Source organism: Achroia grisella, unplaced genomic scaffold (genome assembly GCF_030625045.1).
Source record: "Achroia grisella isolate CSIRO2021 unplaced genomic scaffold, CSIRO_AGI_Agris_v1 utg544, whole genome shotgun sequence".
Lineage (NCBI taxonomy): Eukaryota > Metazoa > Arthropoda > Insecta > Lepidoptera > Pyralidae > Achroia > Achroia grisella.
Genome location: NW_026712929.1, coordinates 2,360,984 through 2,380,920, shown reverse-complemented (window position 1 = coordinate 2,380,920; position 19,937 = coordinate 2,360,984). Strand labels below are relative to the sequence as shown.

Below are 19,937 nucleotides of genomic sequence, written 5' to 3'. Positions count from 1 at the left end.
TTCAAGTATTACTAGTGGTGATGTTGTACGTAGAAAAAATAAGAAAACTGATATAGATACTGGTAAAGATTTGTCTACATGTTTACGTCCACAGACCACCCGTGACTGGGACGTTTCTAACAGCACGGAAGCGTCGAAATACCGAGAGCTCTTTAATAATATTATCATGCCAAATATATCATTTATATAATGTATACATTTCATTATTTTATTTTACGTAAGTTATAAAACCAAACGAAATGGTTTTTAATGTATGTAGAATTGCATTATAATACACAGTGGCTCATTTATTTGTCAGTCAAGTAATACGGTGTCACGTCATAGAGGTCGTCAAACCTACCGCACTGTTTTCGTCTAAATATAGAAAGTTACGTAACTAACGAAATAGCAACAATAACTGCAGCCTTGAACGACTTCTGTAGGCGTACAATTCTAGTGTGTAGGTACCGTCTTATACTATTAAATAGACATGTAATAGGGATGTGATAAATATAATGACAAATAGTAATAAATCGATTACTATTCTGTAAGTAATAGATAATTGATTTACTGATTTAATAATCGAAAAGAAATAAATGTATTCAACCTAAAAAGATATAAAAATAAAAATATCCACAGGCCTTAAATCCTTAAATTAGGGTTATGGAAAAAGCGAGTGTGGATGAATCGAACATTATATTATTTAATCAAATATTAACATAACAAAGATAAGAATTAATGAATTTAATAGTTTTTTACACATCCCTAATGTGTAATGTAGTGAATAAGCGCAATAGTCTGATATGCTATGCTAATAAAATTGTATAAACATTTCTCTTTAAAACAACCACGTACAGTAAGTAAGTTGTCTTGCTCGACATTTATCTCGGCTACATACACGCGTAAAAATAACAAAACATAGTAGTACGCCAAACGATAAGCTGTATAAAGCGGGTGTTGTTTAAGTTTTGTATTTCCACAATACCTTCTTGATACTTAGAAATCAATAACGTAGTGTTCGTTAATGATTTAATGACTAGAAATAAGCGAATTAAATATGATATATCCATAAATTACATTACAGAAATTACCTTTTTAAATATGACGCCATGAAATTTAAAACTCTTCTCACACATATTGTCACGCAATGTCATATTTATCGACCATGTTCTCCTTAATGTGACATTGCTTGGTTTAAGGTAAAATACAGCAAAATGCAAGCTAGAGCTAAGAAAGTTTTCATGTTTCAAAAATAAGACATAAATCAGTTGTGTGTTAATTCTTTACTTTTTAATGGCTAAATATGGGTGAGCAACTAAGGAGCAACGCACAGATGTAGAGCCAGCTGTTTCTATGACAGTCACGTTCACAATCTGTCAGTGTGTTTGTACTACACTACCACACTACGGGCTTGGCTCGTTAAATTTTTATTGCCACAAGGTCGCCACTTTATGGTCAATTCTGAACAGTTATTGTTCGCGGACAAACTTTTTTTTACAACTAGCGTCAATCACTTTATAACGGCGGAGTTACGATTGACAGTGATTAGGCCTTAATTGTTATGGGGCAATAAAATGTCTTTTATAAACTCCGAAAGTGTTATGATAATCTGTTTTGTTTGGCTGGTTACGTTACTGTGTAATAATGGTGATGATAAAGGATTATTAGTATTATTATGCAGTTTGTAGGCTGTAAATCCCTTTTTAGACAGTTTTATGCATACGAAAACAATTGTAATGACTTCTTGCTGTCAGTTGAGTACGCGCGTACGATAGGCATAAAGCGTTAAATGTGCCTAAAGTAGGGTTCATACACAAGTGTTTGATTTGTCTCTAGACCGTTCACTTAAACTTAACAATATTTGTTCAAAACGAGTCGTAAATTTGTTGTATTTTACAGGTTTTACATACTCGTTCATGTTTACATAATAGTATTGACTAAGTTTACAGAAATGACTCCAATTTTAAGCTGTGGCTTTATTTTATACAATGTAATGCTACACATGTACTAATTAACCGGTTTTAAGCACATGTTTTAAATTAAATATATGATAGAAGATAATTACACTAGTATTGATAGATATTTACATCGACGCCTATTCATCTTATTGAGACTAGAATAATGATAGACCTACAATATTTTTTACAGGTATATTGAGTTTAGCATTACAGTGGGAGCCCTTTATCTCTATGGCAATAGGAGATAAAGGGTTTGCGTGGGCAAAATCACGTAAAACTTAAACATGTAGTAGGAAAGCTATCTACCTATATAGGTAGTACCTATTATTCAAGTGATATAGATACCACATAACAATACCTATTTGTAGAATGTTTTATAGTTCAATACTATAGGTAATATAGGTAATATACAAAAATCACGTTACTTTGTAATTTGGACATTCTACGGTGTGGTACGCTAGCTATTATCCGTGACAGCGTCTACACAAACAGTCGTTCACTATTCCACTCCCTTTCAGATTATTTTTTGGGTTAAAAGAATAGCCTCGTTTGGATTCCTTCTGGTAGTACTGTCTGTCTTCATGTTCAGTTTCATTATAATCAATTCAGCCGTTTAGTCGCGAATAAGTAACAAATAAACAAATAGGAATACTTCCGAATTCTCAATATTAATATGGATTCGTCTGGATAAAGGATAGGATTGATTAGATTAATGTGATGTGGTGTATGTTTGTTTGTGTGTGTGTGTGTGTGTGTGTGTGTGGATGGTGAGTAGGAGACGAATTTAAAATTTAAACTCACTAAATTTATATTCTGCTATGCCTCGTAATTACACGATCTCAAAAACAGTAATGTACTACGTACCTCAAAAATTCAATTACTAACGGCATAAAACTAAATGCTGACGTAATGGTACCTAACTGATTACTACAGCCACGTGCAGTAAGTACATTCAGGCATCGCGCGTCGTATGATAACAAACGATGTTTTGACTGCAATTTGGGCGATATCGGCTTTCGAGAAACGGTCGCAAAGCGTTCGTAATAAAGCAATTTGCAAGCGCACCAGCAAAACAATAGCCTGTTCAAAGCTTGTTTTAAAAGCTTCGACACTGTGATTTAAAACCCTTTGCCTCGCACCTTATTTGTAAACAGGCAAGTACAAAGGCTGACTGTTCCTGAACAAAGGTTTGCACAACTCCATCGCAATGGAGCTTTGTTAAGTTTTTTGATACCTAACTCGTTAATATGGCGAAAGTTACGTCGTCCGTTTTGTAGATACGTAATAGCTTTAGAGTTCCTTAAGTTGGAACTACTTCATTCGGAGAGATTAGTCTAATTTGGTTAGCTGTTTGAGAAACTACAGTTCTCTACCTACCTACATGACGCACCTAAATCTGTCATAATAATATATTAAATACCTAACTTCTAATTTTTCAAACGTTGGAAACAAATGCTGATACAGTATGTAATAAAAGTAACGTGTCTTGTATTAGAGAACGTCATTCGGTAATTTATACTTCTAAATACATGCGTCTGCGTAAAATTATAAAAAGATTTTAATTCGAGAAAATACGTTTGTTAGACATTAAATTCTCTCTAATATAAAGTTATGAGCCAATTATAATGTTTAAATTGTACAGAACCATACACAACAGTCCCTGATTTTTTACACCTTAATGCGTTCGGTTTATTGGCATTGACCCACTATTCGCCTTTTGTTCTTGGTGAAAGTTTGTATTCATTGCGAATTTTCGAACTTTATAAACCCTTTCAATTATTTTTGCAATAGTACAAAAGCCGTGAAATCGTTTGTTTCTATTGTGAAATTCCTGTTGAGTTGTTGACATAGAGAAAAAACACTATTAAAAAATGACAGCCTGCAAAAAAGATAAAACAAACCGTATGTTCAGGTAAAGCTACCATTTGTTGTAATGAAACAAATAGGATTTCGAATACCATTTAAAATCTAAGATGGTTAAATGAGGAGATAAATGATATGTTATATTTTAAGTATGAATACGAATAATGTTAGTAGATATAGATACCTACCATTACACAAATATATTAATTTACAAACACAATTTTACAAATTTATTCAGTAATTAGGTAGATAAATATAGGTAACACACACATTATTTTTAAGTTAATTGACGAAATATAAATTGAGGAAACATCGCCTTTAGGCAGGTTTTAATTATCTGCATTAATTTGACGAAGCCATATCAAATGAATAATTGCAACTAAATTGTACGGAAGGCTTTTAGTAAAAAAATAATCTATCATAGGCCTTTACACACGGGCGTGAAACGAACGTTATTTTTATGAACCTATAAGAATAATAATCATTAATTTATAAAAAATAGTTACAATAAATAGCGAAGTTACGCTATCTATTTTAAAATCCTTTTACAAGTTTACGTAACAGTTAAAGATTTAAATAATTATTCATATAAATTAATTATTAATTGGAAAATCAATATATGTATACATTGGTATATTTTTTGTTGATGCATGACATTTTTCTTATAATATTTAATTAGATTATATATTTCACTAGTAATACAGCCACTTCACTACAAGTTTTTATTATACTTTTGCAGTAATCACTTTTCATTTAACAATATTTAACCTACGAGTATAGTCTGTGTATTTTTTCCTCTGGGTATTTTCAGTTTATTACTAGTTTCAGTTTATTATTATTACCTTGCTCTTATATTATTTGTTAACTATTGATATTACTCGCTACTTCACAGTAGGTAAGTAAGTAGGTACATATGTATAAGTACCTTATTTGTCATTGATCATTACCTAGAAGGTGAAATAATTCATCTACTCTTCCGATCTCTACCCATTCCCACGTGTTGCAGTGGCTTTCGACTACATCCGACATGTCTCATGCCAGCAAACATTCCCATCATAATACTTGACTAGATTCATAATCATCATGTATTAACATTTTTATAACCACTACATTAATAGCATTTCTACTATTTAACATTTATTACATACTAACGATCTGTCTTTGCTTCATATGTTTGTGAAAATAAAATGCCTCCCATATTACTGGCTGATAATCTAGGCTGATGATATTATTTGTATTGTTGAAATAAGTAATAAAATCAGTGAAGTCTTTTTAATTATTACAAACACAAATAAAAAATATATACCCTTAGTAATTGACCAACAACTCAATAAAAGAAGCGTTATAAGTTTAACCTGTCTGTGTATTTGTATCCGTCTGTGACATCGTTGCTTCTAAAACAAATGCGTTTTTTTATGGTTTGAAAGTTAACAACAATAAGGCGGATATTTGTAACAATTTATTAGATATTATTTAATTTTTAAAATGTACTTTAATTTATCAAGATGTGCACAAGTCGCCCGTGTGTAAAGTTTCTTATTTTAAACTAAATACACTTAAAACTAAAAGAAAATAAATTTGAAACGATAAATACCATTGAACTCACCGCAGACCACGCGGTCGAAGGGGCTCATCCAATCTGGAAATGGAAAATCTATTATCAATCGTATTGAAAGTTCTTTGTTTCGGCAGAGTTGCATGCATCACATATAAAGCTTAAACTAAATGACTAAGATATTTCAAGAAAACTAGGTATAGGTATATCTATCTATTTATTTAGTTAGTCAATTCAATCTACTCGTTGTGATAACCTATAGCAAGGGTGAGTTACTATATTTCCATACATTGAAAGAATAGCTGCTTAGGAACATAAGATAACATAATTACTAACAAAATTAGTTGTTTATTACATACACTATCATTATGACATACATATTAAAAAACTACGAAAAAGTTACAAAATATTACTAAAAAAATACATTTGACAAAGTGAAACTAAAAGTTAGAGAATCTTTTATACTAAGCATGTTTTTGTAACAGAGAAAAGAATAATAATATATTTATTCCTTAGCTTATTCAAAAATCTCACTATCTAAACTGTATACCTGTAACTTTCTAAATGATTTAAATGATATTTTTAAAGTACAACAATCTATAATATTACCTATATTGTACAGGCGACATATTAGGTCATACATATCAAAATGAATAATGAGATTTTAGATAGAATGATATTGCAAGAGACTTTAAACTACTCTAATTTTCTTACATATAAAATTGCGTATTACCTACCACAATATAAAGATAACATATTTATATAATTATATGATGCAATTAGATTTTTTATCACATATTATGTGATAAAAAACAACTCTACATAATGAAGAAATTCGCACATGCAATTGCAGATCCACCCCAATTGATACACAAAGTAAACAACAAAAGCGATTAGAATCGCGTATGCATGCAAGCAAGCAAAAGATTTTCCCATAACCGTGGCACGTGAAGAAACGAACAGTTACGATTCGACGATAACAATTGCTAGTTAATTACTTTTTATCATTATTAATGTCAGCTTTATGAGCATGAACGTTTTAATTGCGTTTAACAATTACAAACCCATTTGTGTTGATAGCTCTCGCAAACACGAGAGAAGCTTTAGTGACGTTGGGAGAAAACAATTTTGAGAGTACCTACAAGCCGTTGACGTAATTTTCCTATAATGTAAGGGATACTACATAGATATGCCTACATACATACCTACAGGATTGGAATATAGACGTGCTTAATCTGCATCGCATCACGTTTAGTACAAATGTGGTAAAGACGATTATGGAAAATTATTACTTAGACCAGTCTAGCACAGGAATAGGATAATTGTAGCCACACTAGTATATCTATAGGGTAGATCGTGTATCAATTCTATACCTGTAAGTGTACAAATGTAGAAATAATAGTCTATCGGTGTATATATATACAGTGGTAAATACTTATATCTAAAATGTGAACTAATGTGTTTAAATGGTATAGTAATAAATTGTTCATAAATAAGGTAAATTAAGTAATTAAGAAACCTATTAGCTTTGATGTGAATAATTTGTAGTGAAGTTTAGTTACTTCAAAGAAAATTATTTCCAGTACTGTCTCGTGTTACTTTCAAGTAAATCTATTTGTTCTATAGCCAAGAGGAAAGCTACGTAACGTGTTTAAAGGATTTGTCACGAAGATTTCACTGTCTGAAACCCAGTGACAGTAGGTAACATTACTTCTTAGAGAAAATATTTTAAATATAAAAATGAGGTTTAAATATAAAAGTGAGGGTTATTTAAAATTAATATAATTAGTTACAATAAATGGGTTATTTTAAAGTATACTTACAGACCCGTATTCAAATATGGTACCAATAGTAGGTATGTGAAGATAAACATTTAAACCTCGATAGTAAAACTTTACGTAGTAGGTAACATCAACTTACATTAGTAATGGTACTAGGTCCTAATGATATAGGTACATGGGATATTTATGAAATATATCCATAAACTAAAATAAAATCCTAAATAACAAATATTACATAACTGAAATTGTTATATACCTACCTACTTAAGTATTTAATATAGATATTGGTTAGACATAATATCAAATGAAACAAACTAGATGACCCTGACCTCAAATAAAACAAAACAAACAAACGCCGAATGAGAAGCAGATTGCTATGCAAATAAGTAGTGGCTTTGTTTTACATAACTATTATAACAGTCAAGGACTTATAATAAACTATAATATTACTATTATTTCTCAATAAGTAGTTTCAAGATAAACAAGATCACTTAATTAACTAGTTCAGTTATTTTTGTATTTTACAGAAATTGCGAATTAGCTGATGATCCACCTTGTTGAGATTGGAAACAGTCGCTGTCATAGGAACAGCACTACACAAAAAATTGGCAATATAGGTACGTGGTGGGGAGTAAAACAACTTCGGCTTCGGTTATACTATGAGAAGTCAGCCCTGATTTAGTTACACACAAGGCAACCATGGGCGCTCTCCACCACTGGTAGATATTGTATTTCGGCTGATTTTAGTATAAAGATAGAAATAAATATACACACCTAGATATAACTAAGATCAAACGTCTGTAACTATCTTCCTATTTATATATCCAGAATTTATTGATCATTAAATATCTATCGTATATTGTTTAAACGTACAGAAAATAAAAAGATTTGTAATTCACTTTTATTCAACTGTTACTAAACGGTACATACTCAAGAATGTATCATTCAAAGGAAAGTAATATAGGTATTTAAGATACGTCTTATCATAATTTAATTTCGTTATAATGAATATTATTTTACCGGAATCAGTTGTTTATTATATCTTCAGCATATTTTAAATTACTTACTTATAATCAACCTCTTTAATAATTGCATAATATAAATACATACATTAAGGATAAGTTTCTTTACCTATTGTAATAGTCGATTTTCATGTTTACCGTTTACCTTTTTTTTTTAAATTGAAGTAGAATTAATGTATCAAACGAGAAATGTCCAATTAAGAACGTGCCTCAGTTTTTGCCGGTGTATAAATTAGACATGTTTTATTAATCGGAAACATTTAAAATGTATCGATTTGGTGCACTCGTTAATTACACGTTATTTTTATACCTAGGTATCTACCTACCTACTTTATCCATATCTTTGTAGATAGATATAGGTATAAATAATCGAAATATAACTGATAGCTGTCTGTATAGTGAAGATAGGTACTACTGAGACCTACTCGTAAGTACATGAAAATAAAATAGCAATATAATTGTACGCGAAATATTCATTTATTTGAAATTTTCGTCTGGTTGTCTGTGCGTTTGTTCGCGCTATTCTCAGAAATGGCTGAAATAATTTTTATGTTATTTTCTCAATATTGTGGTAAGCCACACTTAAAACTTTTTGTTTGTTTTATTCCAACCGGTTTACAAACCGAAGACTTATAAAGCTACAAAGTCGCGGAAGTACGAAGACGTGAATCCTAATTAATATTATATACCGAAATCTATACCTACCTAAATAACTGTAGTTGTAATATATTCGTTGAGATAATAAGGGACCGACTGTACCCAAAGCCAAATGTCACACTCGCCATGAGTGGCTTAACCCTAAAATGGAAAAGGTTAAGAGTTTCGTATCAGCCTCACGTTTCAAGTGCGAGATAATAATGTTATTTTTAGCTTTATTTTTTATTTGTAATTATTGTTAGGTTATAATAAGTTACATAAAATAGACAAATTAATTGCAAAACTTTTATTTTATCAAGTACTAGCTTCTCGTCCCGGTTTCGCCTGGGTACCAGCCTGGTACATGTATTACATATATAAACTTTCCTCTAGAATCACTCAATCTATTAAAACAAAACCGCTCCAAAATCTGTTGTGTAGTTTAAAAGATTTAAGCTTATCTACATAGGGACAGACAGCGAAAACGACTTTGTTTTATACTATGTAATGATTTACATCTCCAATAAAAGGAATAGGTATGTATGTTTGTATACCATAGGTACCACTAAAAAATCTAATCAGATAGGAACTATTTCCTTTGATTAGATTTTTTAGTGGTAGGTAGATATAGGTATGGGTGTAGGATTAGTCGTAAAGGTAGAGAGAGAGAGAGAGAGAGCACACAATGAAGCAAGATAGGAAATTTTAAATATTGTTTAAAACCATTACTCATACAAAGTGCATAGTAACGTTATTAATTTTATATGACAAGTACAAAGATTTCCTCTTTGATTCTTCATTAAAGTGGTTTAGAGTACGAGAGGTACGTTTAACTGCTAAAGACCTATAGATATGTCTACACCTAGGTAGTAGGTAACAAAATAAACCCACTTTGATATATGTAGTTTAAATATAAAGATAAACTCATTATTAGCGTAACTCAATACCATCCATCATTTGCGATATAGAAAACGGTTAACATCTGTCCACTACGAACCTATCTATACATACAAAATATTATGATCATATAATAGTATTAAGATTATTGAATTAAGAGTCTTAATAGCAATCAATAACAATAGACAAGATCATGTGGGTTTAGGGCAGTTTGTCGCGTTCTCATTGGCTAGCACGCGCCGCCATATTTGTTTGGCGCATGCGCTCTGCGACGCACACATGTGGTCGCTTGTATACATTACACCTCTACACGTGGACATGGTTGAAACCAGACAAAATTAGAAAGTGGTGGTCAGTATCTAGTTATTTTAAATAATATTAGCAATTTGCTTTACTATTAATTGAGATCGTTTTGTTAATTCCGAACAAGATACATCTATACTAGTTTTTTGCAGTTGATATAGGGACTCTGCGTGGCCGGGACAAAATAGTCAGTATCTCCTTGCCGTTTTAAAAATGGCTAATATTTGGGTTGAATTTGAATGAACTTCTAAAAGATTTCGTCGTTTATACCTAAATGATGGAAAGTGTAAAGAAGCCTAATCTACAAACTTATTTATATGTAAATATATTATAGATACGATTCTAACATTCCGAATAATTGCAACTTTCATTCAAACCTTCGAATAATGTAGTGTTCGAACATAATGCGCTGTTTTACTGTCAAATTGTTGTAGAACGTTGCGCGTTACGACGAATAACTGTCTGAGCAATGACATCTTCGCCATTTTAATTTTGGATGCGCGCGCGCCGCTTCGCCGACACCTGCCACGATATTTCCGTCTCGTTCGAGACGGATTCTTGCCTGTATTGCCCCGGACATTTTTATAACCCTACATTAATAACAAATCACACGAATAGGCCATTTCTAAATAAAAACAAGTCGATTATAGGCCATTTCATATAATTTTACTGAGCTATGAGCCTGTTACGCTACTACATCGCCTTTGATTATGAGTTTTTTTTCATGTCAACGTTATTGATAGCGCGCATGTGCCAACAAGGTCGGTGGATACGTCTCTTAAAATCTTTTTGATACACATTTCCCTCGACGAGACTGTTGAAGTTATTTTTATAAACACGCCATTCGTCTAATTTCTCGGTTTCCGAATGTTTATCTTGTAACCAAGCGCCTTCGTATGACTAGGTAACGACAGACATGCCTATTTGTTTAATATATTCTTACAATTTAATATTTTCATAGTAAAAATTAAAAAAATATTATTTAACAATATGAATAACGAAGTTGATATGGTACGCACCATATCAACTTAGTTTCCGTACAAACATAGACAACTTGCAATTTATAAATCATTATTTTGTTTTATACTTGGGTAGGTAGGTAGGTATGTCTATTATTAATTACTAGGTAGCTACATAACCTTAGATTAACCACTCCATAAGTAGGTACATTAGGTATGTAGGATTATAGCTATTGGATATGACATGGGCCAGTAGTTATTTCTGATTAAAGTTATAGATTTTTTATGTTAGTCATAAATGACTAGGTGAATACTTAGTGCCTACCTATGTCTCTACTACTATTTTAGATAGATATGTAACTATTGATTGGCTATACATAAATAGGGTGGTTTGAGTTTACCTATAAGTATTTTATTCAGATATATTAATGCGTACGTCTTCAGGTTCCTATGTAATCTACAATATTTCTATTAAAATATGTTATTTATTTGTAAAGCGTATAAAACAAATTGCACATTTAAAAAAAGGCTAATTAAAATAAGAGTTAGGTATCTAAATTAAATAAAATAAAAATTATAACCTTAAATTAAATAGGCAGGTATCCTCTTGATTTAAATAAGAACTTAATAATTAAATTTAAATATAACTAAAACATAATAAATTGAATTGATCATGGTACTTATACCTATTCATATTCCGAGTATTTCCCAATGTCACATTAATTAAAATGTAGGTATTCGATCTTTTATTTTGTTCTGTTAGCTGTGGGATATTATTTATTACGCATTTTATTAATAAATATGAATAATAGAAAGATTAAAGGTCACTAAAGCTATTACCTACCTACCTATTTTAGATGAGGTATTTATATATAAGTAACACAAGGGTTTTGAGATGTTTTACAAGTCTAAAATAAATTAACTATTGTTTTTTCAACCAGATAAACCTAAGGTGATATAGTAATAGATATACCGGATGACTTCTTATGCGATGCGTAAAAATAGAATATGTAGGTAGGTATGTATAATAAATAGATTTCGTTAATTTAACTTATTTAGGTCTTTGGCTGAAAGCTGTAATACTTACTTATGATATATTGGTATATTATATTATTTAAGCAGGTGTTATATTATATTATTAAAAAAATATTAAAGTTTTCCATAGATATTACATATGTATATGTCTTTATTTAAACAGGTGTTAGATGTATGTTAAAAAATATTAAACATTTCCGTATTTCTTTAAACGATAGTTGCGATAACATACACAATTTGTACGTAGGTATTATGTAGGTACGTAGCGCAAAGTAGGTAACCTACACAACGCATATTGTCGAACTATTTACTATACCTAGGTATTATTATTATTATACCTATTCAGAGAATATATATATAATTAATAGTATTAAAAAATACTTGTTCGTAGTTCTGCACTTATTCTTTCCGAAAGTTTATTCAAAGGTATACCTACCTACCTATGTATATAAAATATATCTTCAAATATGTTTAAATATTTTAATATATTGAATTTATAGTACTAAGTAAACTATAGTAAAACGAGTATTTTTATTTTATTTTATTATTAGGATATTAATTTAATTTTCTGTCATATTTAACTTTACCTATATATACCTAGGTTAGGGATATATGTATATACCTAAGTATATATTTTCCGTTCGTAAGATATATGACCAATAAACTTGCGAATAAAAAATAATTGTGCCATTGTATGCTAAGCATACAGGCAGTTTAGCACTGTAATGGTCCTCCTTATTTGGATACTAAGTGGACCCCACAGAAGTCGGTCAAAATATTCTAAAAGCCATTAAAATTGGACCTGAATTTATTTATTATTCTAGACCTATAGGCAGTATTAAAGTCACAATACATCGTCCTAGCTATATCAACATGGAATACCTAACTAACCTAGCCTAACAAATAGTAAATACCTAAATAGTAGTTATGTATAAAAGAATGTCGCTATTAAATGCAAATGCAAATGCTTCCCAATATTACTTACCTCAATACTAATAATGTATAATAGAAATAAAAATTATCTTTATTCAAATTAACTTAAAGTATTAGTATACACTTTTGAATAGTCGAATAGATATTTTTTATTCTACGGCTCATACAGATATTATGAAAAAATCTACCATTAAAAGCGTAAAATTAACATTAGGTATATACCTAATCACTTTAATCATATCTAAAGAAAAAATATCCAGATTATTTATCTGGAATTAATAATTTTCATTTTGCTAAAAATCTCAACCTCATTTTTTCGATATTTCTGTATAAATAAAACTTATATATTGTACTTATAATAGTTAACCTGTATTCATACTTGAGGAAAACAATTTTAAACACAGTGAATCATGAGGCAGTGTCTTTTTTAAAGTGTTGCGACTTTCACAATCTATCGTTTCGCACAAAATATCTACAGTTAAAATTAAATTTGTTTATATGACTAACAGAAGTAGAGTCACAATCACAAATCACATAGAGTACCTATTTTTACGCCATTGAGGTGCGCGTATGCAGAATTGTAAATAGTTGTACCTAACACTATTTATGCATTATTCGCACCGCAACTAGAGCATGTCTCCATAGAAAAATGAAGTTTAGGTACCTACTTATGTTCTCACTAGGCAGTAATAGTCAATATGATAAAGAATGCTCACACTCACTAATTTTCTGTTTGTTATATTATTTATTATTATGAGATAACAAGTAACATGTATAATAATTATGTATCTATTTAATAATTAGGTAACATAATTTCTCTACTCATAAGATTAGGTACCTATATTAGAATAAATATTTTACCTGCCTAAGTATCTCTAACTGATATAGGTGATCTATGTACAAAAGTATCTGTTTGTTTAGATGTTTTTTTTTTTCATATACCTAATAGAGCCCAGGCCCAGTAGGCTTTTCATAGTTGAAAGAATTAAAATCATTTAAATTATTTAGTTTTTATTTTTTTATTGATATAAATAAAAAAAAATATGTTAGTGCCTCTTTAATAGGAATATTAAATAATTTAGATCTATTTCCTTATCTTTATAGATATAGTATCTATCTAGGTAGAGATGGGAGTTTGTTAGGTATGTAGGTAGTAGTAGCAAATAATGGAAGATGGCAGTTATTTGTTCAATAATAATTTTTAATAGCTTATATACCCACCTAATACCAATTCAAAATATTTAAATTAATTAATTCATTTAAAATTTCCAGGATTATTAGATATCTGTCTAAATTCATTATTAAAATAAATAATGGATACCTAAGTATTCAATTATTATTAACATATAATAATAATAATAATTTATTTTTTTCTAGTAGGTACTAACCTAATTACTTAATACCAATAATTACCTAATTAATAACATAGGTACCTAAAACGTTGAACATTTCAAAATTTATTATTTATTTATATAATAATAAGAATAATTTATTTTAACGTCAAATTAATAAGTGTGTCCATATAAAAAAAAACCTATGTATAAGTATGTGAATACGTTATTTGAACTTTTAAGCGAAATACTATTATCCACATGAACTCTTGAATAACTACCTAGTTTATTAAATATGTACCAAAATACTCATTCAACTTCCTTGTACAATAGGTAAGCTATGACTCCACATAATATAGTTATTTTAATCTGCAATTTAGTTAATACCACTTATAAATACCATCCTAAAAATCCTAAAAAAATTGTTAATCCCTATATAAGATCCGCCCTAAATGCAAGAGCCGACGGCGGCGGCGCGATTCGTAAGCGGTCGCGATTGTATAGTTTTTATTACCCCATTCATTGTTTTATAGCTCTTTTGTAGGGAAGCTGAGATACTGTAAACAATTACATAATCCCTTAGTCCACTTTAATGACTGCAAAATTAGATAATTTTTATAGTAGAAAAATAATATTATTAATAAAATTTGCACCTAAATGTTAGGATAATAGTAGATAAATTAAGATTGTGTCAATAAAAATAAAATCGGCGCATTTTATAGCATTTATATTGCCTTCGTTGAGATATATCGTATTAGTAAAGTAATAGACAGGAATTAAGTAGCTTTTTATCAGCAATAAATAAGTAGTAGCCTAATTCTGATTGGACAACCACACATTTGGTAATTGGCCTCGTTTCGTTAGGCGATTTTTATGGGGACAAATTACGACTGTATTAAGTACACAAACAGCAATAATGAGCCTATTCTTTTGTAGTGATGTAAACAAATGGACTTTGTAAATGTAGAGACCGTAACAATATATTTTATATTTCTATTTTAGATTTAAAAAGCATCAAAAATATACAGTCAGCTAAATGGGTGATATCTACTAAGCATAATCTAATTGATTAAAATATAATTTTAAATAAAATATCTTGCAATTAAGCGATATAAAATTGTGACATGCTTTCCGCGTGTAACTATCTAACAGAATATTACTGATTACCTGTCATCAGTAAGTAGACGTAGTCGATAACTTTTCAGGTAGAGACATAGAACGTAAGTTAAGCATCTATCTACTGTATATACCTAAGTATATTATTTTAATAATACATTACCTGTCTTTTCAGAAAAATAACATCAATGGCAATATTAAACACAAGCATGCAGGAAGGAGTGAAACATTTACCAGTGATGGACATCCATGGGTACCGCGGTATATCGGGCAGAGGCTGGGCGGATGGCTGCGCACATGCTGCCCCCATGGCGTCCACCGTAGCCGCGGAAGCAGCTGACGCTGCCGAGGCAGCCGCCTGGTGATAGAACTGAGCCGCTGCGGCCATGCTCGCTGACGCCGCTGATACTGCCGCTCCACCATTGTGCTGTCCCAATGCGTAGTTCACCATAGGATCACCTCCGACCGCTGTGGGGTAGCGGCAACTCTTGTCATCCGCAGCGGACAAGCCTCCGGCTGCCGAGAACGGCACCGACCCTCCGAACTGCTGGTGATGCGACACGTAAGGATACATTCTCGCCGGCGCCCCCGGTGACGCCGACGATGAGGATGATGAGCGCTGAGGGCTGCCGGCACCCGGCGAGCCTGCTCCCAATGCCGCTGCCCCCAACCCGCCAGACAGCGAGGATGACAGCGACGTCGACAGCGACGACGACAGCGAAGACGACAGCGACGCCTCTATAGGCGACGCCCCAGCACCCGCGAACAAATTCTGGTGATGGAACTGCTGGTGGTACTTTGGGAGCATGCTATCGATGATAAACTTGGAACTCATCGCTCGGCGGCGACGCGGCGCGCGACGATCGCCTCGCGGGAGATGCGTTTATCGCCGGCGATTCGGATCGATTCTCGCGCGTGCACCTCTACTATGGCCGCGGATCGTTTATGACCCGCGTATGAGGCTCTACGACTCCGAATTCCCCGTCGTGGCGAGCGTTTACCGCTGCCGCGCGCCGCTTACGAGACGGCGAAACGCGGCACGTGGGTGCGAAAGGGATGCCACCACCCTGAGGCGCGACGCGCCGGAACCCTCTCCGTCTCATTAATTCCTACCTGCGTAGCTTATATTAGAAAGAGATAAAAGCTATTCGCTAACGACCATTCTGACGGCCATTGTTCGTAATGGCGCTGAACCCCGCACTACCCCGCGCCGACCTCGTCTACGCCAATAGTGATCCGGTGCAGAACATTCACCGCCAATCACAAACCATTCCGGCACTTCTAGCTGTCAAAGTGAATGGTTTTAAGCGAAATTGCGGCATTAAGTGTAAAATAATTTTCATGTTTAGAACATATTTCCTATTTTAATTTTTTTGGAATTCTATTTTTTTTTTTAACTCGGTGTATTTCATAGTAAGTAGTGATTTTAATGAAAAGGCCTAATCAAAAATATAACGTATCCACTAAATAAAATATTTGTTATCGTAAAATAAAAAATATTTGACACAGTCATTCTTTGTTGTGTTTTGTATTTCATATTTAATACTAGTATGAAAATAAATACACAAAATTTAGTATATAATTATAAAGGTAGATAGCAAGTTTATTTATTTTTTTATTTCTATACATAAATTATAAGTAGGTAGGTCAAGCATATTTTTTCAAATGAGTTGTATTTTTATTAATCTGGCATAATAAACAAAAATAAACTATTAATGTAAAGGCATGTACCTATTTATTTTTGTGTTTTATCACAGGTTTTATTAAATATTAAATTAAATGTTTTAACCTAAAGTAATGTATGCAAAAAATGATATTTAGAATGAATTACTTTCTTTTCATCTTTACACATTTTACATAAAATTACATAGGACAAATTATACATACAAACAACAAAGTTAACAATTTATTGTAATATGTCTACCAACTTACAACAACTACAATCTAACATTAAATTTGCCAAAGACTATATAATAGTTTTATTAGTTCATCATCCTAATTATTAATCAATTATAAACAAAATTGCTCTAATAATGATAGTAGTCATGTACCTAATATAATAAATTAGTTCCTGGGCGTTATGAAAAAGGTACATATATCCACATATCTATACTTAGGTATTAGACTTATAAGTATGTCTGTGTAGGTCATTAAAATATTCTGAAGATTGAATTGGAGTAATCAGATGATATAGGTTTATAGTTTTCGAAATTAATTAATGTAAACAGTATTGTTACATTTAAACAATAAAAAAAATATAACAGCATTAATAAAAAAATTGTTCTAAATTGTTTTATGCCAGCCTCGAGGTCCGACCAGTATCGTGCGTCCCTTTTCCTTTGATGTTGCTGTCTTTGTCACCCATTTCATTCATTTTTACAAGTCGTAACCGCATTGAGCACGTGTGCCATAACAAACTTTACGACTATTAAAATAAAACCGTTTATTGACTGAAAAGTTTATTTATTTACAACACTTTTGATTGTTAGGCATGTTTAGTGCATGGTTTTTATAGGCTTAAGTTGCCTTTTCAGCTTTATCAGGTCGGTGGTACGACGGTGTGGCAGTAGAACATTGCATAAGTATAGGTTTTATGTTGTTATTGCGATGTTTTTGTCGTAAACGTATGGAATGCATGATATGGACAGTTAGGGTCATTTGTTTTACGATATGGCCATTTTTTTATTGTTTTCTAATTGTTTTTCGATCGTAAATGAAAAGGTTAATGGGATTTGAATGGTATTAATTACGCGAAGGCAACCCCTTTATACACATTACTCTTGGATTTCGCTCACTTCTTTCAACATTAATGCAAAATGAACAATGCATAGGTACTTACTTAGTTCAAAGTAAACATAGAGATACTTAATATTTTTAAATATATTAAGTATTTATTTTATTGAACCATGTAATTAAAAAAAATATCTACTGACCTACTACTAGTAACACATTGCCTAAAACTATTAACTCATTATAAACATAATGAATTTGTTAAGTTTTCATGGAAAAAATCCATTCATATCTCGATGGAATTATTGCCCACTTTTATTTTTTTAGGAATTCTTAGTTCTTTCAGAGACTAGTCCTCCGAAGGATGTCTTTTGTATCTTTGAAGTCCCCTTCAAGTACCTAGAGAGGTTCAAATGTACATTCAGTCTAGGTACTCAGGGAAGATCGCGGTTTCATTTATAAACAGCCAGCTTATAAATAAAAGATAAGTCATACTGGATGACTCATCTCATCATGATCAAAGTAATATACCTACCTTGATACATGACTTGATACCTATAGAAGTAAGAATAGATTTAAATATATCCATTTCTATCAAAAAAACCCTTCGAAGCTTTTCGTTTTCCTATTGTTATTTTACAGGTCATGAATCCTAAGTGATAAGTAGGGAGGGATTAATAATATATACCTACCTATATAATTTCTACTTAGAGTCTAGAGGTCACATTTCTAACGATATAAGTACCTATAAGCTATCAATATATTAATACCTTGGAAACCATGGTGGTTAAGTCTTCATCTAACTTTGTCAGACTATACTGAAGCCCGTTAATGTTAAACGACGTTAACGTTACACTATGGTAATGTCAAATTCTGTTAACGTAAGTAAATGCACGATTGCAGGTATTGTACAGATATCGAGGTAGAGTTCACACAAAGTCATCTATAACTGTACAAAGTTATCCATGGGCCACGGTAACCATTTACCGTCAGATGGGCCGTACGCTTATTTACCACCATCGTAGTATAAAATAAATACAGCGTGGTAGTGTTATGCATGGCGTCCTGAATAGGCATAGAGCAGTGACCACTAAATGGTGGGTTGGGTTATCAGATTAGTTACCATTCTAATTACATTGTCTCTGTCTGTTATCAGTAACACTGGATTACCCAGAATAGACTACAAATAATATATAATATAATTTTTATTCATTCACAATATGATATATTGTGAATGAAAATAGCGTCCATGATAACAGTGAGAGGCTGATAGAGCAGAGAGGCTATCCTCATATTCAATGTGATAGTACCTACATAATATTTTGTACTTATATATTTAATAGCTTAGCAGTTAATAGTGCTTTTTTAATAAATAATAATAATAATTTTATGAGAAACAAAAAGGAGAGGGGATTTTTAATAATGGATAGTATTTTAGTAATAGATATCGGTACATAATTAGTTAAGTCTACATCTTTACCTACAGCTAGGAAGATATAACTGTTGTTGAAACATTGTTCATGACTGCCTTTTAGGTACCTATTTAAGTAACTAAATATGATAACTTATACCACTTGAGTATATAATTAAGTATTTTATTTTACCAACAAAGAGTATTAAATATCTCTTCCAACAAAGTTTTTGTCTACTGTGTTATAATTAAAAATAGAAGAACGCACCAACGCCTTTACAGCAAAGAAACGCCGACAAGCCATCACACCCTGTTTTATGGGGGATCGATGTACAATGCCGGTGTAATGCAGGCCACAAAGTCTCAGGTGGGCGGGGCGAGTGTCCATCGTAAAAGTCCACGAGTCCACAGAAAATTTACAACTATCG

General features: G+C 31.8%; 1 protein-coding gene across 4 annotated transcripts in view; it reads right to left on the bottom strand.

Annotated features, from left to right (window-relative positions):
* LOC131847983 (homeobox protein abdominal-A homolog) overlaps positions 1-16,354 on the bottom strand; it is a 51,465-nt gene extending 35,111 nt beyond the window's left edge. Inside the window, exons 1-2 of one of the 4 annotated variants that reach the window (XM_059197713.1) lie at positions 15,603-16,354; positions 5,395-5,454 (exon numbers count right to left, since the gene is read on the bottom strand). In XM_059197713.1, coding sequence (XP_059053696.1) covers positions 5,395-5,454; positions 15,603-16,203 — 661 coding nt within the window. In that variant the 5' untranslated portion in view covers positions 16,204-16,354. The remainder of the gene's footprint in view (positions 1-5,394; positions 5,455-15,602) is intronic. The other 3 variants (XM_059197714.1, XM_059197715.1, XM_059197716.1) reach the window with 3 other exon arrangements.
* Positions 16,355-19,937: the final 3,583 nt, after the last annotated feature.